Below are 26164 nucleotides of genomic sequence, written 5' to 3' on the forward strand. Positions count from 1 at the left end.
CTGTAATAGGACTTAAAATGCTGCAGTATGAGGTGGACATAAATGCTTTATTGTAGACATTCATGCGTTTCCCAGCTTATCCCAGGTCCGGGGGCCAGAATGTCTACAGTTCCCTTCCAGCCTCCAGTGCCAGGACACACTAAGGCAATACAGCACATGACTTCCTGATTTCCACGTAACACTGCCCCTGAGCAAAGTCAGGGGAGAAGCACAGACCAACAAGCCCTGTGACCTCAGTCTGTAGTTTTCAGGATCCACCATTTGATACAGAAATCATTTTCTTTCTTTCTTATTTTATTTTATTTATTTTGAGAGAGAAGGAGAGAGTGAGAGTCAGAGAGAGAGACAGAGAATTGAAGGGGGAGAGAGAGAAGGAGAGAGAAAGAATCCCAAGCACGCTTTCCCCCATCAGTGTGGAGCCCAATGTGGGGTTCGAACCTACGAACTGTGAGATCATGACCTGAGCCAAAATCAAGAGTCAGACGCTTAACTGATCAAACCACCCAGGCACCCCCAGAAATCATTTTCTTTCCCATGATGACATCAGTATCTGTTTGTGGCCCAATTCTACCGAAACCCTCCTCAGACTTTCCCTCAAGATAGTGTTTCCTAGGCCATATGTAGCTGTCTCAATTTACTTCATTTTTTAAATTAGGATTTTTTTCTTTTGTTTTTCTTTTTTAAATTAAAAAATTTTTAAATGTTTATTTTTGAGGAAGAGACAGACAGACAGAGAGAGTGAATGGGGGAGGGACAAAGAGAGACGGAGACACAGAATCTAAAGCAGGCTCTAGGCTCTGAGCTGTCAGCACAGAGCCCAACGTGGGGTCTGTAAGATCATGACCTGAGCCAAAGTCAGGAGCTTAACCAACTGAGCCACCCAGGATCCCCAGGATCTTTTTCTTTTGAATCATAAGGTGGGGGGGGGGGGCAATTTCTAGGGCAGCCCTGAGAGGCAAACACATGGTGCAGCTTTGACCAAAGACCTTTACCTTTTGTGGTTGGATTTCTACTGTGCACTTCTCTGCCCTTCTCTTGTGGCCTAGCAGAGTACAAATAACTCCACAGTTTAGCTCTGGTCTTTCTCTTCCTCTAAGGTCTGGCTCATGTTCCTAGTTTACTAAATTTACTACTGTAATACCTTCTATTTTCACTAGCTAACCTGGTAACTTTTTACCTTTTTCAATACCATAGATAATTACTCTGATCAATACTTCCAATACCACAGAAGTAGGACTGGATTGAGAATCCAGAAAAATGTGTTTTAGGTTTAACGCAGCAATGTGATCTTAAGTCACTTAACCTTCTGGGACCTCACATGTTTTCCTTTCCGTAAACTGAGAAAGAATCCAAAGTCCTTTGTTGCTTATGTCATATGAAATATTGACCTTTCCCAGTTAGACACAGGGATACAAATGGCAAAAGAAACAGCGCTCTCCTGATTTGAAAGTACAGTCACACAGGGAAGATTCCCCGAGCACCTCATTTCTATTCCCATTTTTATTCACCGACTAGGTGGTAAGTTTCCATATAAATATTTATATGTCTACATATGTGTGCATTGATAACATTTTAAAAAATAATAGTTTTCCTCATGAGAGGAGTCTAAGGAGGTTTGACCTTCATTTGTCTATAGAATTCTCATCATGAAGTGAATATCAATGATGAAGGTGACTGTCATGGAAAAGTAAGTGACTATTTACATTTCCAATAAAAGTGTGTCTTTTAATGTATTTCTGAAATGGAGAATTTTTCTTTTAAGGAAATAATTCAGAACTTCCTCATGGTTTTAAAAGGCACACCAGAACTGATGAGATCCCCAGGCAAGGCTGATGTCAACCAACCTGACAAATCTCTCTGACCCTCACACTGCCGAGCATCAAGCTCTACTAGGTTCAGCTTCCTGGCAATCCTGACTTTTCCCAGCTCTGTGGGATGCCTCATGCAGAGGACAAAATAATAAGTCAGGGTTAACGTCACCATTTGTTTGGTCAGATAGATTTTTAAAAAATTCATGTAAAAGAAATACATAAAATGACAGTGGTGTCATTGAGCCCTGAGCTGGCCCTTTGTGTTGATACGAGCAGAGAAGAGCTCTGTCATGAAGACACGCATGAAATAAAAGCACTGGGTGTCTCATGCGACACCATTGCCACGTATCCACAAATTTGCCCACCCTCTGCCATTGAGCGAGGGGCAGGGGGTGTCGGCCCATCCCACTGTACATGTCTGCAGTTTTACTATCCCCTCCTGCAGAAGACAAAGATCACAGGCTCTGCTCAGGTCTAAGGTGGCAGAGGATTCTGAGGACATCAAGATGGCATTTTCTTCTGCCCTTCATTTAATAGTAGAAGAAAAAATCACTTCCTGTCTATCTGTACCTAACCATCTCCTTTCTGCAGCCCTTGCCTCTTCCTGCTCTAGTGGCTTTTCTGTTACAGCAGTCAATGGTAAATGGCTTATGACAGCGATAGGGACATCAGAGTCCAGGTTTGAGGTTCATGTTTGCGGGAGGGGGCCAGGGAGAGTACAAATGGTAAAGTTGAGCCATGACCTAAAGAAGACAATTCACATAGTGAGGACTGAAGTCAAGAAGCATTTTTCATCATAAAACCATATATGGTATGTATCACGTCTTACTACTCATGGAACCTTGCTTGGTCTTGGCATATTTTTCCCAGGATTGTCTGTGGACTTCTGTGTGTATATGTGTTACTACTAGTAAAGCTTCCCCTGTAAAGAGACGTCATACATACAAAAAACAATGTAGTTGTTTGCCCATTGGCATTACCTTTATTTCACATTTGTATAGCGACTGTGTGATTTTAACAGACTTTTTTTTTTCTTCTTGAAATTCAGAGTTCTATTAGGGCTACAAAAACTTAGTATGTTATGTAGAAATGTCTTTAGATTGATAAAACATAGCCTTTGTAGGATTTGTAGGACTACAACAAGAAGTAAAATCTTAAAATTTGCTTAATTATCTCCATTGAATCTCTGGCAAGAATATGATTGTAGAAAAAAAAGTGTTTTTAAAAATATATTTCTCCCTTCTATTTTAAGTGTGCCTATTTTGTAAGTACTGCATTATCTCTCTAAATATTTGAGTGACAAATTTGCCTTCTTATGTTTCACGTGTGTTCTGTTCCTTCAAAGAGATGGTGTAATTCATATTTATATTGCTATTATCTTTGTTTCAAACGGCTGTGTTTATTTAAGAGGTAAAGCTGAAAACTCTTTCTTCTTTACTTGGTTATAAACTTCCTGAGGGGCGTTCCAGTATCACCTGTGGCACTCAGCACAGTACCAGGCATAAATAGATGCTTAAGAAACATTTATTGAAGAATAAATGGATGATAAGAGCACATAAGCATTAAGTTCCATTTCTTTTTTCATTGCTCCATTTTGTGACTTAGTGTTGTAAAATGGGCATTCTAAAAGGTGGAGGGAGAACTGTACTGTTCAGGGTCTTCCTATCCCCTCACCCCCGTAAGCCTATGCACTTGTCCTCTGAGCTTGTTTCCATACCAGGAGGACACATGCTTGTAAACACCCTTGGTTGCAAGTAATAGATTGTTGATGGAATTCCCCCAGCATTGTGATGTATCCTTTGAGTATAGAAGGCATTCTTTTTTTCTTAACTTTTTAATGTTTGTTTATTTTTGAGAGGGAGAGAAAGAGAGACAGAGTGCAAGCAGGGGAGGGGCAGAGAGAGAGGGAGGTACAGAATCCGAAGCAGCTCCAGGCTCTAGCTGTCAGCACAGAGCCCGATGTGAGGCTCAAACCCACCAACTGTGAGATCATGGTCTGAGCTGAAGTTGGATGCTTAACTGACTGAGCCCCCCGGGCGCCCCTAAAGGCATTCTTAGGTAAAACAAACATTGAGCTTTAGAAATCCTGCCAGAGGGTTCTTTGAATGGCCATTATTGCTGTCACCGGCATAGTTCTTCTCCTGGCTCTGGGGGTGGAAGGAAGCGAGGTGAAGATATATCCCTTCAGCCACTTAAGCACAGAGCTATTCCCACATAAGACAGAAAACTGGTTAAACTTCAGTGGACAGAGGCAGAGAGAATTAAAGAATGGTGTATGCTTGAGAATAATTAATACTCCTGAATCAGTCTTTATTTACAAATCTGGAACAGAATAGAGTGAGGGAGTGTTTCTGCTGGTTTCAGAGAAAAATATTCCTTCTAGCTTAAATGTAGAAGATATGAAATTATATATATATATATATATATATATATATACACACATTATATATTTGTATATATGTATATATACATACATACTAACTTAAAACTTGTGTATATATTATATCTATGTATATGTGTATATATACACACATACATACTAACTTAAAATTTGTTACATGTTTTTATTGTGGTCCCATGCTTGCTGCTTATTTTCTTTTTTTTTTTTAATTTTTTTTTTTTAACGTTTATTTATTTTTGAGACAGAGAGAGACAGAGCATGAACGGGGGAGGGGCAGAGAGAGAGGGAGACACAGAATCGGAAACAGGCTCCAGGCTCTGAGCCATCAGCCCAGAGCCCGACGCGGGGCTCGAACTCACGGACCGCGAGATCGTGACCTGGCTGAAGTCAGATGCTTAACCGACTGTGCCACCCAGGCGCCCCTTGCTGCTTATTTTCTATTATTGTCTCATGCTTTACTAAGAGAGGGTTGTGATTATTTCTGTTATTTTCATTTCACCAAGTTAATAATAGCTTATTTAGCTCAAAATTTCCTATTACGTACCTGCCATTATGTTGTGGACTGCAAATGCTAAGTTTGTCAATGAACAATAGCTTATAATAAAACTGACATCACATCTAGCTTGTTATTCCATCTGGAATTGAGCTTGACAATTCATATTATGATCAATGCCAGTTTTCTAATTATTTCTCTTCCACTGATATCAAAATGGCAGAATATAAAGCATAATTGAATTGATTTAGTATCTGAAATAAGGTAGCAATAATAGCTTTACTCAACTTAATAATAAAGAAGAATTTATATGCTGTGAAAGATGGAATCAAAGGACTAGAGTTAGCAAACTCATTGAGCAAGTGTCTATGACAAATGGAAGAACACAAATGAGATATTTAGCCACTGGAGCTGAACCCAAGAGCTTGGCATTACTCTGAGTTTTTATGTTTTGCTCTCTCTTCTTTGTCTGTTCTTTGGAGCAGTTCATGACTTCAGTTACCTCCATGATTGGTTAACCCCATATTTGATAAATTTGTTGGTTTCATTTCATTATTTTATACAGTGCAAGTGGAAACTGGTTCAAGAATTTAGTTAATAATGTATTCTTTCTATAAAGATTCTGTGTTAAGTGAGATTCCCTAAAAAAGTGCATGCGTCATAGATTTGGGAGCACATGATTTATTGAGGGAGTGCTCTTCAGGGAAACCTGTAAGGAGACGAGAGACCCAGGGGAGAGTGGGGAAAAGCAGCAAGCAAAGATGTGGTCAGTATGGCTGCAGGCAAAATCTCCACTTGGCCTGGTCCACTGGGTGCATGCTATGTTCTTGGGGAGTGGAATGTACCGGTGGGTGAAGAGGATCTGGGCAGGTCACCAACATGGACACAGACAAAACCTAAAGACACAAGGTTTAGTAGTACCTGTAATTGAAGAAAATCGTTGCCAGTTCATCTGGTCATTTGATTGAAACAAAGAGCATAATAGAAGAATTATTTTTTACATTACCTTTTTATTCATTAGAAAATTTAGAGCCAAATATGGTCATTTTGCTTTTGCACATATAAATATTTTAACATCTCTATAAATATTTTAGCATTGTGTTTCATGTTCCTTCAAAATAATAAGTTCTCACTAAAAAATTAATAAGACAGGAGAGTCTAACCTATTTTCAGAGAGCATCACAAATTGTGATCAAGAGTCTTTTAATTTTCAGGACTCTTGGATTTTTAAAGTATTGACCATATGGCATGAAATCAAAAAAGTATTTCTGAGTAAAATAGGTTGTAGTATAGCACATGGATGTTTAAGAATAGAAGCCCAAATTCTGGCTCCACTATGACTTTTCTGAGTTCAAGGTCTATTGGAAATTCATAGTATGTTATGGGCATATTGTATGTAATTTATAATCATTTATTAAAAATTTATGGACTATACGCTGAGTATGAAAGGCATCTATGGAAATGTACTGAATTGAACTACAATAAGATAGGAAAGACACTAAGGCCGTCTCTTACAGAGAGACATTCCCATTAGAGGCAGAAAACACTCACTTTTCATCTTTCCCATTTCCAATTTCATCACCTTTCAGTTCCATTATACTGTATTTCTGTTTCTGGGTTTACACTTCCTCAGGGCTGGTGAGGAAAGAATGATTGTCCACACATTCTTTATCATTTTCCTAACATAATGCTTCACACCTTTAAAGTACCATTAATCAATAATTTTCCCAAAGAAGTTTAAATAAAAGCCAGGAAACACTGATATTTATTTTTCCTTTCAAAGTCAGTAATACAATGAGTTCTAGTGGCTAATATCAGTGTACATTAGAACTTCAGAAAGAAGCTATGTGGGTTGTTTTTGTTTTTGTTTTGTTGTTGTTTTTTTGGTAAAAGTTTTCCTAAGTAGTTAGATTATTCTCCTTGTAATTTTTTTTTTTTTAATTTTTACGTAGTACCTCTTCCTTAGGTGCCAAGCACTGTATGTTTGTGTGTGTATGCATGTACGTGCATGCGTGTGTGTGTGTGTGTGTGTGTGTGTGTGTGTGTGTGTGTAAATTTTCAGTTAGTTTCCAAAGTCTTCAATGCTTTTAACTACTCCACTATCTTGCCTAGCAGAATAATTTTCTTGGGAATATTTAATCAGGATCTTAATAAGAGGTGGAATATAGACATAGAAGTTGGTTTAATTTTTTTTTTTTTGCCAGCATGTTAATAAAATTTGTTGAATTGTGTCATTAATTGGGACAAGGGGAGTGCAGATCTTTTTAGGTGTTAAGTGACAGTATGTGACATCCCAGCCAAAGTATTACTTGTAAATTTTAGAAAACTCAGCTGCTATTCTCACTGCTTTTTGACAGATATAGGTGCTTGAAAGCATCTCATTTCTGGGACTGGAAGAAAGTAAAGAATAGCTTTCTATTATACTACCATTAAGAGAGATACTGCAATTCCTGGTTATTTCAGCACTAAGTGTTTTGTTTATATGAAATCGCTATCCTTTAGCAGTTGTTTGCCCCAAGGATTTTTAGAGCACTAAAGATTTTTATATTCACAGTGTATGTTGCATTTGTAGTTAAATGTTCTGTAAACATCAAAAAGAAATTTATGTCAATGAAGTGCCTAGTATTATGTTTTGTGGTTGCTTTATGAAAGCTATTACATCATATTTCAAGAAATTGAAGTATTTAAGTGAGTGGGGGAATATTTTGATAATGAATGGTTAAGTAAAATCATGTTTGGCATATATTCTTCTCTTTTCTTACATATCTGAAGGCTGGTTGGGAAATAGAAGACTTCCTTTTTCCCTGGCTGGCAGAAGATGTTAAGGTTTATCCCGGCCCTGTGCCTGACTCCAGTAGCCTTCCCTAGTCTATCTAAGTTGTTCACTGAGTGTCTTGAGTTGCTTTGTGAACATGATAGTGCACAAGGTAAGGAGTCAATTAGGCATAGAACAGTAGTGGAACTTACAAGTTAGGTATAATGTCAAATAAATACCTTTGACATTTCCAAAGATATCAAATACAACAGACCACTAGGTCCATATCAGTAGTTTCTTTAATACTATAGACCGGGGTTCACAGAGCGAACAACACATGTGCCACCTTAAAAATTCCTAATTGTTCTTCACTTCTAAGCAGAGGCTATATGAGAAACAATGCCTACGTTAGAGTCAGGCACTTGAGATGAAGCAGGAAACCTGGAGAGAAGCCATCTGTTTTCACTGAAAGAATAGCACCTCTCATAAAGGTTTTAAAATATGTCATAAAAGATACTGTGAACCTGTAGCTATTGAAAAAAAAATGAAACTGAATAATTTTCACAATCTGACTACTTTCTTCTTTGACTTATGTTATAATTGTCCTAATTTCTATTTGGCATTTTAAATTTCAACTAGAGATGATACAATCAGTGGAAGATTTTTGGCAAATCTAAGTGTAGATTGAAAAAAAATGCATTTTATTTTGCTTCATTAAAAAAATTGGCAAAATGAACCAGTTTTGTGCCTACCTAGGTGGGAGATATCTAAACTCATTCATTCATTCATTGAATGAATATTTATTTATATGGTGACCTGCTAGTTTATTAGATAAGCTTATTACACGATTCTTTTGAGTATTAATGGGATTAAATATAATTAAAATTATGTAAGTTTTGAAATATTTATTAATCAACAGATTGATTTTACTATATTGGTATAGGTATAGAATGTCTTTTTAAAGGCCACTTAAAATTCATTTTTTTCTAAAATGTAAAAATAACATATATCCATGTGTATTAAAACAAATATATTTTTTAATTTTTAATTTTGATTACATGATCACTTAAAAAACAAACAATAATTATTCTTGGTACCTATTTACATTATTTTCTTAGCCTTATAAGGTAGTGTTATTGGTATCTGTCTGAAATTGTTGACACTTACAATTGATATCTCTGTAGATCACAATATTTTTGAGAAAATACTTTCTTTAGTGCCAAAGGACCTGGGATGCTCATAGCATATTCTACTAAGTGGAAGATTGTACACATTCATTTTAGTACTATTTTAGCGCCAATATTTCCTCAGACATCTTTTTGCCTCCATTTAAACTACTCTTTTTCCTCACAAACTTATTTTCTACATAATAAAACTCATCAACTAAGTTATCTCTCTGTGTCCTTTTTGAATACTTTACCAAATTTTGATGACACGAAGTTATAGACCTTTAGTAGTCCAAGACCCTTCCGAGGGTCTCACGTACTGATGAATCTATTCATGTAATAAATATGCAGCAAGCATCTACAGAATGAGAAAAAAAAATGTGTGAGAGAGTAAACATCACATCTTAAATATGGCGAAAGTGGAGTTCTAATATCATTGCATTTGAAGTTAACTTCCTCTTACTGAAGGAACCTCTGTCAGGGCCGTTCGTCAGTCAGCCTCTCATGAGACTCTGGGCTGGCAGAGCTGGTGCTGTGTGGAGTGTTGTCCCACATCTTTTGGTCTACTCAGAGCTTTCAAATCTTCTTTCAGCATCTCAAGTCATAGTCTGTGGTGAGGTTTTAATGAATGGCAGTAGCTTTCTGTGTTAAACTTGCATAAATAATAAATACTGGAATTGCAGATTCAAATGCCCTGAGGGCCAGACCCATCTAGTAAAAGTGTGAAACATCTGGTTTGAGATAAAAGGGTGTGTGGGGTGGAGGGAGGGGCTATATTGAGCCAGAGCGCATATTCCCTATGAAGAGGTTTCAAGATTGATTTAGTAAAACAAACAAACAAACCAGGAATGCAAAGTAGGATGTAACTTCATGAATTCTGCCCCCCCCCCCCCCCCCCCGGTCATCTGTCATCTGTTTTATACTTTATAAACAGGGAACATTAAGCTGGAAGCTGACACATCACATGAACGTTGAAAGGTCAGTGTGAGGAGTGAATCTGGGGCAAGTGCCATTTTAGAACATCTCCATCACACCCCATAAACTTGTGTGTCCTCCGCAGGGTGGGTCCTCCCTGTTTGGTTCTTACTTCTAAAAAGCAGGGGAGACCAGAACTCCCTGCACTCTAATCGCAGCTGCTAAGAACAACCAGAGGCCTTGTTCCACTTAGCACTCTTTCCTCTCAACAGTTTAAGCTCAAGTGGACAAAAAAAAAATTTTTTTTTATAATAACACTTTCTGAAGTGTTAATGAAATGCTTGTTATTGTGGTCAGGTTAGCCACTACCAGCATGTGTGCAGAGAGACTGAAAGCTCGTACTGTATTTGTTGACTGACTAGCTTCGCTTTATCACAGGGAAATGATGTGCACATGCATTCTAAATGAATATGCATTGTGGAAATCTTAAACGAATATAAATGTCATTAAGATGTCAGTATTTATCAAGCTCTTAGGCAGTTTCTTAATAGGCACAATGAACCCAGCTTACTATTTGATTGGTTGCTCCACTGTTTTTTTTTTTTTTAACTTGAGTTCCATAAGGCAGTTTTTCCCAAATTTGTCTTTACATTGGACTTACCTGGGGAAGTTCAAAAACAACTGATGCCTGTGTCCCACTCCCAGAGATGGTGGTTTAATTTGTCTGGATTATAGCTTGGGCATTGGAATTTTTTAAAATGTGAGATTCTAATACACAGGCGAGTTGGCGATCATTTCTCTAAGGTGGTTTTAGGAAGTTTTGCATGGGAATATTTTGACATATGTGGGCTCAGAACCATCCAGTATCAAAGCTGAAGGGAAACTCAGGGGAGGAATCTTTTGGTGTTCAGAGACTTCACAAAAAAGCAGGAATGAAGACCAAGAAGGATGAGAGAGTGGGCTTCCCCGGGACCCACACATTGCCACAGGGCGATGTAGGTGTTCAATAAATTTACCCTTGCCTCCAGTGCTAACTCTAGAACTTGATTTGGGTTTCTTACAGAGCAACTTTCAAGTGTGGGTTGCTTCTGATACTCAAAACAGATTCCCCTAAAAGAATGCCAGCTTTGCTATAAAGCTGATCAACATCCCTATGCCTGAGCTTGAGCTCAAGTTATTCAACGAGTTTACCTCTCTAGCTATTAGGACAGGTATGTGCTCATCTCCTTCCCGCTCATAATACAGAAAACAGCTTATAATTTTGCCTATTTGAATACAGTGTCATTTACATAAACTTTCTTCCAATGCATCCTCCCTCCCACCAGCATATGACCCTTTCCCCCAATTCTCCATGTGCATTAATTTAATTCTTACCTCTCATTAAATGTTAGCAAGTATTATTGCCATTTGCCCAGGGGGTGGCTTACTTTTCATAATTATTACTTAGACAATACAGCTGTGAACTGCTGTGAGATAAAATATAAAGCACGTGGAATTATGACTGTTAATAGTGTTACTTAATTTAAAAAGTTACAGTGTTTCATAAATGAGAACATCTTAAAATATAATTTGCAGTTTGCATTTTCTGAATGAAGACTTTCTACTAATCTTAACATCTTTTTATTTTCACTATGCTGTCATTCCCACATGAATATGAAGTAATACCAAGATTGTATTTTCACCATTTTTCATAGAAAACTATTTAAGTGAGGATTTTTTTTTATGAGGCCAGTTTTAAGTAGGTAACTCTAAATTATAAATACACCTGATGTTAATGTTATGCCATTTGCCAGAATTTTGACTGCTTATAGGAATTAATACATGAATTATGTTAAGTGATGAAAATTCACAATTAAAAATTATATTATTTAAGGAAAACTTATATATCAAGTATGCTTTTCTAAATATGACTAGACCATCTTGAGTGTATAAATCATAGTCCCTATTCACTAAAATACGTCTAAAAAGTAGTGTTGAAAAATGCTGAATCTTAAAATACAATCTTGACACAAAGTAGGTCCATTTGAATTTTTAAATGCCATTAAACTTTGTCTCATAATTTTTCCCTTCTGATGGGCCCTGAGTTCCAAATATTAGTAAAGTTTCCCAGGAGTATTAGAGGCAAAAATAAGACATGAATTTAAATAGTTTTATTCCCATCCACTTTTAGTCCTGTTTATGTTAGTAAAGGCCAGGTTGCAAATGTTGTTAAAATACTAATTTTGTATTCTGTAAAATAGACTATATGCAGAAAAACATGAAGGGGGGGGTGAAGTTGGAGCCCAATATGCCATTCAAGAAGCAAACGTGGGAGGCAGATGAGTAAGATGACATTTTTCTAGTCAATGACAATTATCAGGAGTCTCTCATCTGATTTTCCTGCTGAGTTTTCACAACAGTTCATTGACTTGTACATAAAAAGTAAAGCTTGGAGTCAATTAAGGTGTGACAACAAAGGAATTCAATAGCAAACCCCAGGTAATCATAAGGTAAGGTTAGTGTAGATTTTAATTTGAAAGTTTGAGAAAACAGCTGCACAAGAACAACAACTTTTGATGCGAAGTGGATCTTGACAGAAGCTCAGATCCCTGATATTTCAGTTCTGTTCATTTGTCAACATAAAGGCGAGATAGAGTCTTACGGGATTAAGCAAACTCCGTGGCTAAAAATATAGTTTGACATTTCTTGAATGCACTTGACAAGACTCCACATAAAATTATATTAGTATTCTTTCCAGCTACTAGAAGATTTTTAAGGGAGGCTGAGTTCTTTTATTCAAATTCAAATTTAATCTTTGGTTGCCATGGCATCTTAAAAAAATTAATCATATATTGTTGAGTTTTAAATGTTGGGTAGAGGATGTTTTAGTACAGTTGGAAAACAATAAACTTGAGAAATGTTCTTGTAAAAATTAAATTGCGTTCAGGAACTTTAAGAAAAAATTAACAAGGCCTAAAAACAGTTAATGACAGAGATTGTGCACAATAGGAAAAGTGATTATTGACCGTGCTGTCAATAGTTGTCAGCGTCTGCTCTGCTCTCTGGCATCCTTGCTGTGGTGCAGCTGGCTGACAGATTGTAGCTAATGTGCAAGTGGAGGAGAAAGGTGGTGAGGAGGACCAAGGGTCGCATAATAGAAGATGCCAGCAGCCAACTGGAGTGATGCATGTGTCATGGCTGGCGCTGGTCAGAGGAAGAGATCTGCAGAGAAATCCTGTGGTCATTGGGATGATAGGGATTAGGGGGGCGGTAAATGGAAAGTATTGGATGGAGACAGAATTGGATGGAATTGTATAGGTCCTGGAATGGCACTTCAGCATGAGAGCAGTGAGTGGCAATCACTGCTAATCACCCACTGTTGTAGCTATGGTAATGGAAGACTGGTACCTGTAGAGCTTCAAAATGTTGAGAGCTTCTCTTCAGATGCAATGGGTGTTACCACCTTAGCATCCCTGCCTTCTTCACTTGTCCTTCCCTTTGAGAAACATTATTTGCCAGCTTGTTGGATTCTAGCTCTGCTCTGTTTACTTGCAGGAACAACAGACTGCAGTGTCCAATCACATTATTTACTCTTTAAAACCTTTAAAAGAAAAAACAAAACAAAACAAAGAAAAAAAAAAACACTGCAGATGGTTTAGTTTTTTGAAACAAATGCAAAGGTGTGAATGGTTAATCAGGCTGAAACAATCACAGAGCTGTGCTTTTGAAAGCTTACCAAGTGCCAGCCTTACTTTGATATTAGCAGTTTTTTTTTTCCTAAAGAGTGGGTCCATAATTTTTAATGAAGGCTTTGCCCATTCATGCTTGAAATTCATGAGTATAATGTGCAGCCAGATAATAACAAGATTTGGTGTCAAACTGTGAGGCATATAATTTCTGCATGCCTAGGAATTAGCACTTGATACCCTAAAATATATCTCCTGTTCTCCCTAAACATACTGGCAAAAGGAAGAAGGCTGACAAAATTGTTATTAATTGCTTTGTAACTTCATTGAAATAATCAACATAATGAACTTAATTGGGATGGTTCTTGAAGTACTAAAAGTAACTTAAAAAGGGAATTTGAGTTCCCAGATGCCTGGGGAGAAACAAAGTGCTGTTGTGGAAATGACAGAGAAGGCGCAGAAACAAATGTAGGCACTTTAGCATAATGCTCATCTCCACCTGGGTTCCTAGTTTCCAACCAGAGAGCGGAGGAAAAGCACCAAAACCCCGGCCAAAGGAAGACAGAGAGAAGTGGCAGATTGTAAGTTAGCAGGACCCTGATGCTAACCTGGAAACAACATGACATTTCCTGAAGGTGTTCCAAGGATAAAAATAAATGCCGAGAATCTGTAGATGTCCAAGCCACTCCTGGGAGTAAGGCTTATGAGTTTGTAAGCAGTATGAATTCTTTTAAATCCTCAGATCAATTAAGTGTCACCTTCCTGAGCATCTAAATTACTTTGCTTGTGTATTAAGTAAATTACTTTTGTATTTATTTATAAATAGATATATACATTTATACACATAAATATATACATATTTATATAATTCATATACAGTAAAGTGAATATATAAAAATCTAGGTTTTTCCACTTTTCCCTCTCTGTTCAAAAATTTAACTAAATTAATTTTTTAATGTTTATTTATTTATTTATTTTGAGAGAGATAGAGAAAGAGAGCATGAGCAGGGAAGGGGCAGAGAGAGAGGGAGACACAGAGTTCGAAGCAGAGCCCAATGCGGGGCTTGAATCCACAGACCATGAGATCATGACCTGAGCCAAAGTCGGATACTTAACTGACTGAGCCATCTAGTCACCCCCTAAAAAAACAAATGATAAAAGTAAATGATTTGTTACAGTAAACTAATCCATCTACAAAGCTTATTTTAGAAAAGAATGCTATTTATTTTATTAAAAATTTGAATTGGTACATAACTTTCTAGGAATACAACCATTGAATAATGTTGGATTTCATTATACTTTTGTAAAAATTGAGTACTACTGATAATTTAAAGAAATTGTGGCTGCCATATTAATAATAATAACATTTAAATTTATTGAGCTCATGTGCTAGAACCTCCCCTAAGTGGTTTAAATCTATGCGTTTATTTAGACCCACTGCCGTTATATATATTTATTATTATTCCCATTTTGCAATTGAAGAAACAGGCACCGTGTGCAAATAGTTACTGAGGTATTAAGTGGTTGTAACCAATAGTTTTCGTGAGCCTTGGGTAATGGGATTATTTTGGATATTGGGTAACATCTCATTTATTTGACACCAAAAATAGTTTTTCCCCACTTAATATTCAACATAAACACATGTTAATCCCTGGAAGCTTGTGACTACAATTGTGTTTTGATAAAAATGTTCTGAAGTTTGTTGCATGTGTCCCTATCTGAATAAACTAAAAATGCTAAGGTAACGTTTTAAAATGTATTATGAAAATGATATTGAATTTGCCTAGAGCTGGGTTCAAATCTTAATCCTGTTACTAAAGGATTACATGAGCTGACCCTTAGTGTCTGTGTTAGTAGAGTGAATTCATACCTTCATCTCTGTGAATTACTTAGCATGAAATGTGGATCATGGTAAGCTATCATAAATGCTGGCTATCATTATTTTTATTTCCTTAAGAAGAAAGTACAGATGACGTCTACTTTATGGGAACCTTGTCAGTTAAATCAATAGAATTGTGTATGCTGTCATTCTAAATGTGTATGTGTGCGTGACACATCCTATACAATGCGTAGTAGTTAACATTCAACAAGCATATAGATTAAATTAGTTAATACAGGCAGAACAGCTAAGTAAATGCCTGGCACATAGGAAACACTTATTATATTATACAGCTACTGTTATTACTAGTAATCATTTGTTTTTCATTCTTCACTTGGTTGTCCTGTTCTATTCCCTATTGTTATTGAGTTTTCGTTATGGTAGATTTATTCATTTATTAATTTTACTGAATGCTTCATTGTGCCAGGTGATGTGTTAGATTCTGATCACCAAGATCCATAATTCAGGAAGATGAGAATTATGTGGTGAGGCAAGTGGTGAGATCAGCTATACATGTTGATCTCAGGCAGCTATGTAACATCAGGGCGGAGGCATACAAGTCAGCATTTGGGTATAGATATTAAATTGGGCTCTATCCAGTGATTTGGGAATCATCACAATTTATTATTTGAAACTTAAGACAGTTTAGAATAAGAGAAAGTATGCTGTACTGGAGTTCCACAAAACATAGACTTCTAGAGAACAACATATAAAAATAACTAAAAAATAAAATCGAGAATGAATAGTCAGAATCATAAGAAGGGGGCCAAAGCAACTGTGGACAGCATTTGTGGGCCACCCTGGCCTTCAAATGCCCATTTACTTCTTCTATAACAGTTGACATAGTGTTTTTTTCTTTATTCCTTCATACAAACTTTGGGGTGGGGGCTGCTTCCTGGTCCTATTTTCCCTACTTCCTAGGATTCCGCTGAATGAAGCAATCTGAACTCTTTCCAGGAGTGGCAGTTGTCGTCCTGTCCCCAGGGTATATATTTTCTCCCTCCCCAGAGCTGAATGGTGTTTGACAAAAGAACTCAACTCTGATATTTTCCATTAGAATTACTCCCTTATCTGTCACTACCTGTCTCATAGCTCTTCATGATCTGACCAAATGCATATCCATGAACTGGCTGCTTGGGCTGCTTTCTTCAAAGGCCTGTGTTGCCACAACTTTACTGCCTTCACAACTTGCTCTTTTTTTCCTTCTTTTTTCCTTCTTTTTTCCTTCTTCCTTTTGGAGGTATCTGTCTACTATAGCATTAAAATTTAGTGAATGAATACGTGACTGAGGTTATGATACTTCTCAGACAGAATAAGTACCAATCATGCAGTGACTTTTGAATTTGTTCCATTGAAAATATTTCTAATATCACATTTTCTTCCTTTCATGAAGGTAGACTAATGTGCATTGAGTTGTGTGGCCTTTTGCGTGGGTAGAACATAACTTGCCTTTCTCAAAATTAGTTATCGAATCAAAGAATTCAAACAGCCTCTTCCAAGTGATTTTGTACCCTAGAAAAATCTTCACTGAAAAATCTACACTGATCAGTGTATTTTGGCTGGTCAATAGCATTAGGTAAATGCATATGGGTAAATCCCACAAAACCAGCCTAAGAACCAAAGATGCCTCCTTCCCAACCTCAACCCTCCTTTTTTGGTTCATTTGAACATCTGTTGAATAAGGCATATTCCATTTGAAGAAATCCACTGGAAAAATTTAGAGATGGCTTGCTGCAAAGCTTATTTATTTTTTAGAAGAAAGAAAACAATTATGCAAATTCATAATGTTGCATTTTAACATAAGTCTAGGTACCAGCCACATTTAAGAAATAAGATTAAAATTCTTCAGCAGTGAATGCTCATTTTTAAATTGCTCACAAAACCTTCTCATATACTCTTAATGCTTTCTGTACACAAGATGATTTCATGACATAACATTTAGGGACATAGCTTAAAAATGCTCTAAAATCAATTTTTTTCAGGACGAGTTCTACATTTATCTAGCAATAGTATAGAATTTCTATCGTGAGCTAAGTCTGCATTTCTGTAATGATCTTTTACGGAAGTTACAAAAAGATAAAAGAATCAGTCAGTAAATAAATTCTTATCTTTGCATGTTTTGCCTTAGAAGCAATAGGTAAATGTGTGACACTTTGAAAGCACTAAAGATTCTTGATACTCATCAGTTTTATTTGTGAGAATTTATAGCATTGAAAATGAGAAGTGAAAAACTGGCCTTCTTTTACTGAAGCCAGAATGATAATTGGAAAAACTGTTTCACAGACCCCTCCCAGAATGAAATAGAAAGTGGTGAGCATCATTCAAATGTATTAATTTCAAGCATTGTTGGATTGCCATTGATTAGCCAGTATTCAGAAATGGGAGCTCTAAAATGTAACATTCTAGGTGGCAACCTGATTACTTTTTATACCTGAAGACAAACATATCTGATCTTCTAATGGCATTTAGAATGGTTGAAGCCACTCATCATAATATGCCAAGTCAACTGGATTTTTTCGTATATATTTTCCTGCCATTTATCATTGAGCCCTAGACTGGAATAGTCTCTTGTTTCCCCCCTTCTCAGGTGAGAGGGATCCAGGTTAATTTAATTGGCTCCTGGTGATCCTGAGGGCATGGGGCAGGAACTAGGGTGGGATGGGGGCATAAAGCCTTCTCTATCCCCAGTAGTCCTGCAATGAGTGGAATACACATGATGGAATGAGAGAGACCTGAGAGATAGCACCAAGGGGTCAAAACATAAGCCAAAGCCGCAGAACCATACCACCCTGAGGGGCTGAACAAAAGCCCTGGTCAAGGAGAACAGGATGGAAATATAGAACAAGAGTTTTGAAATGGAGAGCATGACCTAGGAACATTCCTTAATCTCTAGAGCATAATGAGGGGATTTCTGAATTAGGCGGCTGGCATTCTTAACTTTGGTGGGATGGGCAGTTGAAGCAGAAGATATGAACACAGTCATCCTGTCAGTATTCTGAGAATTGCTTAAACCCTGTTCTGGATGGTATATTGTAACCACATTCATGTTTAGTAGCACATAACACCTTTAGTTGAAAGAAAAGAAAAAAGTGAATCTAAAAAAATAAACATCTTCAGGAAGAATAAACATTTTGGGGAAGTAATTTTTGTGGAAAAAATGAAGTTTCACATTGTGCTTGGACCAGCTATGCCAAAACCAACTTGAATCTCCTTACAACAAATGGTCTCTGGGAGAGAGCCAGCCGAAGCATTAAAAATACTTGCAGTTCGGCAAGTTCAGTTTTTATGGGGTGAATTATAGAAGACTGCTCTGTTTCTAAATGGACAAATCAAATTTTCTAAAATAAACATGTTTTACTACTTAAGTGGTCATGCTGCCTCAAGCCTTGCAGTTAAAAGATTATATTTTTTAGCCCTCTAGTCAGACTCTTATATTAACACAAATTTAAACATTCTGCAAAATCTTCCCTTACTGGATGGATATAAGAAATTTCAGCACAGAATTCTCTAAGTACTCTGTCTTTGAAATTAGCCTCCCTACCTGAATTTACAAAGCTTATCAAACATGAAAATAGCTTAAAATATAACAAGAGCCTGTCAAAATTTAAAGCCTGTAATTTTTTGTTCCATGTGAGTATTGTATGTAGCCCACTGTCGTGGCTTATTAAATGTTTGTTGAATGAATGCTTTCTTTATAAAGATTGCCATATCTATTGTAGGGTTTTTACATCTTTCTTCCATTTTAGTTTCCCAGAAGTTTGTGATCCATACAATAGGGTAGCACCTGTAGTATTTTTTTCTGAATGTATTGTTGTCTAAAATGATATGCAGTGAAATGTACTTTATCGTGCTAGACATGAATTTGTTGCGTACCATAGTGAATATCTCCATAGGTAGTTCATCTGTTAAATTCTCTCAAGCATAACAATACTGAAAGCACTGTAGCCCTTTGAGATGTTTAGAATCTGTCTTATAGTAAATGCCCCTACTGCCAGAGACAAATTCAGTTTTTCAGAGGCCTAGGCACACTCCTCTTGCCCCAGTCTTATTTGCGACTTGAAGTGTGGAAAAAATACAAACTGAGGAATTGAGTATTTCTGGTTTTCAGCTCTGCCACTTCTGATCTGTGGGGCGCTGAGTAAGTTAAACAGTTTTGTTGAGAAGAGTAAAGAAAATGATATGTGCAGGTACACAGTTCTGAGGTTGCATTACATAATACAAGTCATAGTCTGTGTAATACAGGTGTGTAGCTCACAGCCTCACAGAGTCAGAACTAAAATAAAAGTTATTTACTCTTGAAAGTTGCAAACAGTTCTTTTATTTCCTAAATTCCTATATTAAGTTAGCCCAAGTTAAAAAAAAAAAATCTTGGATCTGCAGGGTTGATGAGCTGCCCTGGAACTCTTACTCCTTGTGACTATTTTCCCCCCAAAACATTTTATTTGCACAAAAGATATATGGGTGTTGTTGAAACAATGGAAAAGAAAACAGAAAATCCACTCCTATTCCCACCACCCTGAGAAAACTACATATAACATTTATGTTTTTTTTAATTTCATGCATTTGTACATTACTATAATTACATTTCAACGTTATATTCTAAATTTCATCAGATAGCATGGTAACATGAACATTTACTCATTGTTATTAAAATCTTTGAACGGCTGCATCATAACCCTGTGCCATCATAACCTAGTTCAATTAACCGTTCTTTTATTGTTAGGCATTTAGGCTCTTGCTAGTATTGTTCTATTCTAAATAATAATGCCTATTGTGCATGAATCTTTTTCACTTTTTTCATGTTATTTTCTTGATAAAGATTCCTTAAATTAGAATTTCTGAACCAAAAAATATGCACTTAATTTTTTATTGTGATAACATATATATATATAACATAAGATTTACATTTTGACCATTTTTAAGTATACAGTTCAGTGACTTTGATTACTCACAATCTTGTGGAATTACCACTACCACTAAGCTCCACAGCTTTCTTATCTTTCCAAACTAAAACTCCATATCCATTCAATAATAACTTCCCATTCCCTCCTCCACCTAGCTCCTGGCAAGCACCATTCTGCTTTCTGTCTCTATAAATTTGGTTACTGTAGGTACTTCGCATAAGTGGAATCATACAACATTTGTCTTTTTATTATCAGCTTATTTCACTTAGTACAATGTCCTAAAGATTCGTTCATGTGATAGCACGTGCCAGAATTCCCTTCCTTTTTGTGGTTGAGTAATATTCCATTGTATGTCTGAACCACATATAGTGTGGTCATTGATCCATCAAAAGATATTTGGATTGTTTCCTTTTGGCTATTATGAATATGCAGCTATGAATATTGTATGTGTCTTGGTATACAAATCTTCCTTCAAGTTCCTGCTTTCCATTCTTTCCCCAGAAGTGGAATTACTGGATTGTATGGTCATTCTGTTTTGTCTTTTTAGTAGTAACCATACTGTTTTTGACAATGGCAATGTCAATTTACTTACTGCCAGCAATGCACAAAGGTTCCATTCTCAGCAACAGCTGTTATTTTCATTTGTTGTTGTTGTTGTTAGTAAATGTCATCCTATTGCACATAAAGCAATATTTCTTGTGGTTTTTATTTTCTTTTTCCTTATAATTAGTGATGTTGAGCATCTTTTCATGTGATTATTGGCCATCTGTAGATCCTATTTGGAGAAATGTCTATTTAAGTCCTTTGACAATTTTTAATCTGATTGTTTTTTGTTGTTGAGTTGTAGGAGTTCTTTATATATTCTGGATATTAACCCCATATCAAATATATTATTTGAAAATATTTTCTCCGATTCATGGGTTTCCTTTTCACTGTTGACAGTATCCTTTGATACACAAAAGTTTTCATTTTGATGAAGTCTAATTTTATCTGTTTTTGCCTGGTCTTCATGTATACAATCCAAGAAATCATTGCCAAATCCAATGTTATGAAGATTTTCCCTATGTTTTCCTCTAAACATTTTATAATTTTAGCTCTTCTATGTTTAGTCTTTGATCCATGATGAGTCAACTTTTATATTTGGTATAAGCTAAAGGGTCCAGTTAATTCTTTTGTATATGGATATAAAGTTTTACCAATATTATTTGTTGGAAAGGCTGTATTTTCTCTGTTGAGTGGTCTTGGCACCTTTGCTGAATGAAAACCATTTGACCATATATGTGAGGATTTATTTCTAGACTATTTGTTCTATTCCATCAGTCTTTAGGTTTCTCTATGCCAGTACCACACTATTTTAATGATTTCAGCTTTGTAGTAATATTTGAAATCAGGAAATGTGAAACCTCCAACTTTAGTATTCTTCTTAAGATTAACTTTTTAGAAAACCTGAATTTTCCATATAGATATATGCACGTTTGTTTTAGACCATCTAGGTCTAAAGAACCAAATAAGGTTTTTTCCTACTTTCCGGAGAAAGAAAAAGTGAATTTTATATCCTGATGTATCAATGATCTCTTTCCCCTGTGACTTAAATTTTTTTTAATTTTAAATTTTTCTTGAAATAATTTTAGACTGATAAAATAGTTACAGGAATAATAGAGTTTTTTTGTACCCTCCAACCTGATTCTTCTAACGTTAATGTCTTATATAACCATAATTCAATTACATGAACAAGAAAATTGACATTGGCATAACGGTGTTAGCTAAATATAGACCTTATTCAAATTTCATCAGTTTTTCTGCCAGTGTCTCTTTCTGTTGCAAGATCTTATCTGAAATCCCACATCTTCTCTTTGTAACTGGTAACAATCTTGGCGGGGGAGAGAGAGCTTTGAGACCATGCACACATACTATATCTCCTCAAACTTTTGCCCACTGATTTTAGTATTCATTAGTGGACCTTGCCTGAAACAACTGTTACTGTGGTTTTTGCCCATTGGTGAGTTTTGCATTTTTCTCATTCCTTCTACATTTATTGCTTAAACTTCTTTTGAAAGGAAGAACTATCCCTTCTTCCTAATTTATTTATTTAGACATATTTTTTATTCCTCTTAATAAAGTTAGTCAAATTGATTCCTATTTGTTTTCTCCCAGGTTATGCTTCTTAGCAATAGTATTTGATGTTTTAATAAAAAGTGTTTTGCTCATTTAGTGGGCCAAAGTCATGTCACCTTCTGAGGAAATTGTCTCTGACTCCCTCCAACTTTTCTCTTCTCTATTTTACAAACTGAGAACTATACTAGAGATTATCAGGGGATGATAACTTAGAGGGGATGGTCACAGACAGTCTTTGAGACAGTAGTACTTTTGCTGAGACTAGGAGTATGACAAAGTGCTAGGCAGAGAGAAAGAAGAAGGAAGAGTGTTCCAGGCAGAGGGAATAGTCTATCCACAGCCCCAAGAGCGCTAAGAGATTGGTATATTCAGGAAACTCAAGGAAGGCCAGTGTGGCTGGTGCATAGTGGGCGAGGCAGAGATGCTTGAGAGGTAAAGTTGGTGGGTAAGCAATGGCCACATCAGGCAGAGTCTTGAATACTTTGTTAAGAAGGATTGATTTTATGCCAGGGATGGTGGAAAGCTACTGGAGGACAATTGTCAGAGGACAGTTTTGATATTGTCCATTCTGTAATTTACTCCCAGTATTAGTTTCCTAGGGCTGCCGTAACAAGGTACACAAAATCAGAGGCTTAACAGAGCAGAAACTTATTCTCCCACAGTTCTTGAGGCAGGAAGTCCAAAACCAAGGTATTGGCAACACCGTACTCCCTTGAAAGCTTCTAGGGGAGGAGCCTTTGCTTTTTCTTCCTAGCTCCTGGTGGCTCCAGGCATTCTTTGGCTTATGGCAACACAGTCCCCATTTCTGCCTCCATCTTCACGTGGTTGACTTCTCTCTTTGTGTCTCTATATCTTTATATGATGGTCCTCTTCCTGTGTTCCCTGTGTCTCTCTCCTCTTCTTATAAGGACACCAGTCATATTGGATTAAGGGCCCACTCTATTCTACTAGGACATCTTAACCAATTATATCTGCAAGATCTTATTTTGAAATAAGGTCACATTTTACAGTACTGGGGGATAGGATTTAAACATATCTTTTGGGAGGACATAACTTAACCCATAATGGTGTCTTTTTTGTACATATTATTTTACTTTTGCACACCTACATATATGGCAGACTTTTGGGTAATTTTCAAAATCATTCTTGTTCTTAAATGTCTCCCCCTTTTTATATTTTTTTAATATGAAATTTATTGTCAAATTGGTTTCCATACAACACCCAGTGCTCATCCCAACAGGTGCCCTCCTCAATACCCATCACCTACCCCCTCCTCCCTCCCACCGCCATCAACCCTCAGTTTGTTCTCAGTTTTTAAGAGTCTCTTATGGTATGGCTCTCTCCCTCTCTAATCGTTTTTTTTCTTCCACTCCCCCATAGTCTTCTATTAAGTTTCTCAGGATCCACAGAAGAGTGAAAACATATGGTATCTGTCTTTGTGTGACTTATTTCACTTAGCATAACACTCTCCAGTTCCATCCACGTTGCAACAAAAGGCCATATTTCATTCTTTCTCATTGCCAAGTAGTATTCCATTGTGTATATAAACCACAATTTCTTTATCCATTCATCAGTTGATGGACATTTAGGCTCTTTCCATAATTTGGCTATTGTTGAAAGTGCTGCTATAAACATTGCGGTACAAGTGCCCCTATGCATCAGCACTCCTGTATCCCTTGGGTAACTTTCTAGCAGTGCTATTGCTGGGTCATAGGGTAGATCTATTTTTAATTTTTTGAGGAACCTCCACACTGTTTTCCAGAGCGGCTACACTAGTTTTCATTCCCACCAACAGTGCAAGAGGGTTCCCGTTTCTCCACATCTTCTCCAGCATCTATAGTCTCCCGATTTGTTCATTTTAGCCACTCTGACTGGCGTGAGGTGATATCTCAGTGTGGTCTTAATCTGTATTTCCCTGATGAGGAGTGATGTTGAGCATCTTTTCATGTGCATGTTGGCCATCTGGATGTTTTCTTTAGAAAAGTGTCTATTCATGTTTTCTGCCCATTTCTTCACTGGATTATTTGTTTTTCGGGTGTGGAGTTTGTTCTTTATAGATTTTGGATACTAGCCCTTTGTCTGATATGTCATTTGCAAATACCTTTTCCATTCTGTCGGTTGCCTTTTAGTTTTGTTGATTGTTTCCTTTGCAGTGAAGAAGCTTTTTATCTTCATGAGGTCCCAATAGTTCATTTTTCCTTTTAATTCGCTTGCCTTTAGAGATGTGTCAAGTAATAAATTGCTGCAGCTGAGGTCAGAGAGGTTTTTTTTCCTACTTTTTCCTCTAGGGTTTTGATGGTTTCCTGTCTCACATTCAGGTCCTTCATCCATTTTGAGTTTATTTTTGTGAATGGTGTAAGAAAGTGGTCTAGTTTCATTCTCCTGCATGTTGCTGTCAGTTTTCCCAGCACCATTTGTAAAAGAGACTGTCTTTTTTCCATTGGATATTCTTTCCTGCTTTTTCAAAGATTAGATGGCCATACATTTGTGGGTCCAATTCTGGGGTCTCTATTCTATTCCATTGGTCTATGTGTCTGTTTTTGTGCCAATACCATGCTGTCTTGATGATTACAGCTTTGTAGTAGAGGCTAAAGTCTGGGATTGTGATGCCTCCTGCTTTGGTCTTCTTCAAAATTACTTTGGCTATTCGGGGTCTTTTGTGGTTCCATACCAATTTTAGGATTGCTTGTTCTAGCTTCAAGAAGAATGGTGGTGAAATTTTGATTGGGATTGCATTGAATGTGTAGATAGCTTTGGGTAGTATTGACATTTTAACAATGTTTATTCTTCCAGTCCATAAGCATGGAATGTTTTTCCATTTCTTTGTATCTTCTTCAATTTCCTTCATAAGCTTTCTATAGTTTTCAGCATACAGATCTTTTACATCTTTGGTTAGGTTTATTCCTAGGTATTTTATGCTTCTTGGTGCAATTGTGAATGGGATCAATTTCTTTTTGTCTTTCTGTTGCTTCATTGTTAGTGTATAAGAATGCAACTGATTTCTGTACATTAATTTTATATCCTGTGACATTGCTGAATTCATGTATCAGTTCTAGAAAACTTGGTAGAGTCTGTCGGGTTTTCCATGTATAATATCATGTCATCTGCAAAAAGTGAAAGCTTGACTTTATCTTTGTCAATTTTGATGCATTTTATTTCCTTTTGTTGTCTGATTGCTGATGCTAGAACTTCCAACACTACGTTAAACAACAGCGGTGAGAGTGGACATCCCTGTTGTGTTCCTGATCTCGCGGGAAAAGCTCTCAGTTTTTCCCCATTGAGGATGATATTAGCTGTGGGCTTTTCATAAATGGCTTTTATGATGTTTAAGTATGTTTTTTCTTTCCAGACTTTCTCAAGGGTTTTTATTAAAAATGGATGCTGAATTTTGTCAAATGCTTTTTATGCATCGATTGACAGGGTCATATGGTTCTTATCTTTTCTTTTATTAATGTGATGTATCACATTGATTTGCGAATGTTGAACCAGCCCTTCAGCCCAGGAATGAATCCCACTTGATCATGGTGAATAATTCTTTTTATATGTTGTTGAATTCGATTTGCTAGTATCTTGTTGAGAATTTTTGCATCCATAGTCATCAGGGATATTGGCCTGTAGTTCTCTTTTTTTTGCTGGGTCTCAGTCTGGTTTGGGAATCAAAGTAATGCTGGCTTCATAGAATGAGTCTGGAAGTTTTCCTTCCCTTTCTATTTTTTGGAATAACTTGAGAAGGATAGGTATTATCTCTGCTTTAAATGTCTGGTAGAATTCCCCAGGGAAGCCATCTGGTCCTGGACTCTTATTTGTTGTGAGATTTTTGATAAATGATTCAATTTCTTCGCTGGTTATGGGTCTGTTCAAGTTTTCTATTTCTTTCTGAGTTTCGGAAGTGTGTGGGTGCTTAGGAACTTGTCCATTTCTTCCAGGTTGTCCAGTTTGTTGGTATATAATTTTTCATAGTATTCCCTGATAATTGCTTGTATTTCTGAGGAATTGGTTGTAATAATTCCATTGTCATTCATGATTTTATCTATTTGGATCCTCTCCCTTTTCTTTTTGA

At 36.7% G+C, this 26164-nt stretch overlaps 1 protein-coding gene across 4 annotated transcripts in view; it reads left to right on the top strand.

Moving 5' to 3' along the window:
- Positions 1-26164, top strand: part of TMEM117 (transmembrane protein 117) — a 487518-nt gene that overhangs the window by 253544 nt on the left and 207810 nt on the right. For 3 of the 4 annotated variants that reach the window (XM_047867676.1, XM_047867678.1, XM_047867677.1), the window contains exon 5: positions 1637-1687. The exons of the other annotated variant lie outside the window; for it this stretch is intronic. In XM_047867676.1, coding sequence (XP_047723632.1) covers positions 1637-1687 — 51 coding nt within the window. The remainder of the gene's footprint in view (positions 1-1636; positions 1688-26164) is intronic. 4 annotated transcript variants of the gene reach the window in all.

This window comes from Prionailurus viverrinus, chromosome B4, assembly GCF_022837055.1.
Source record: "Prionailurus viverrinus isolate Anna chromosome B4, UM_Priviv_1.0, whole genome shotgun sequence".
NCBI lineage: Eukaryota > Metazoa > Chordata > Mammalia > Carnivora > Felidae > Prionailurus > Prionailurus viverrinus.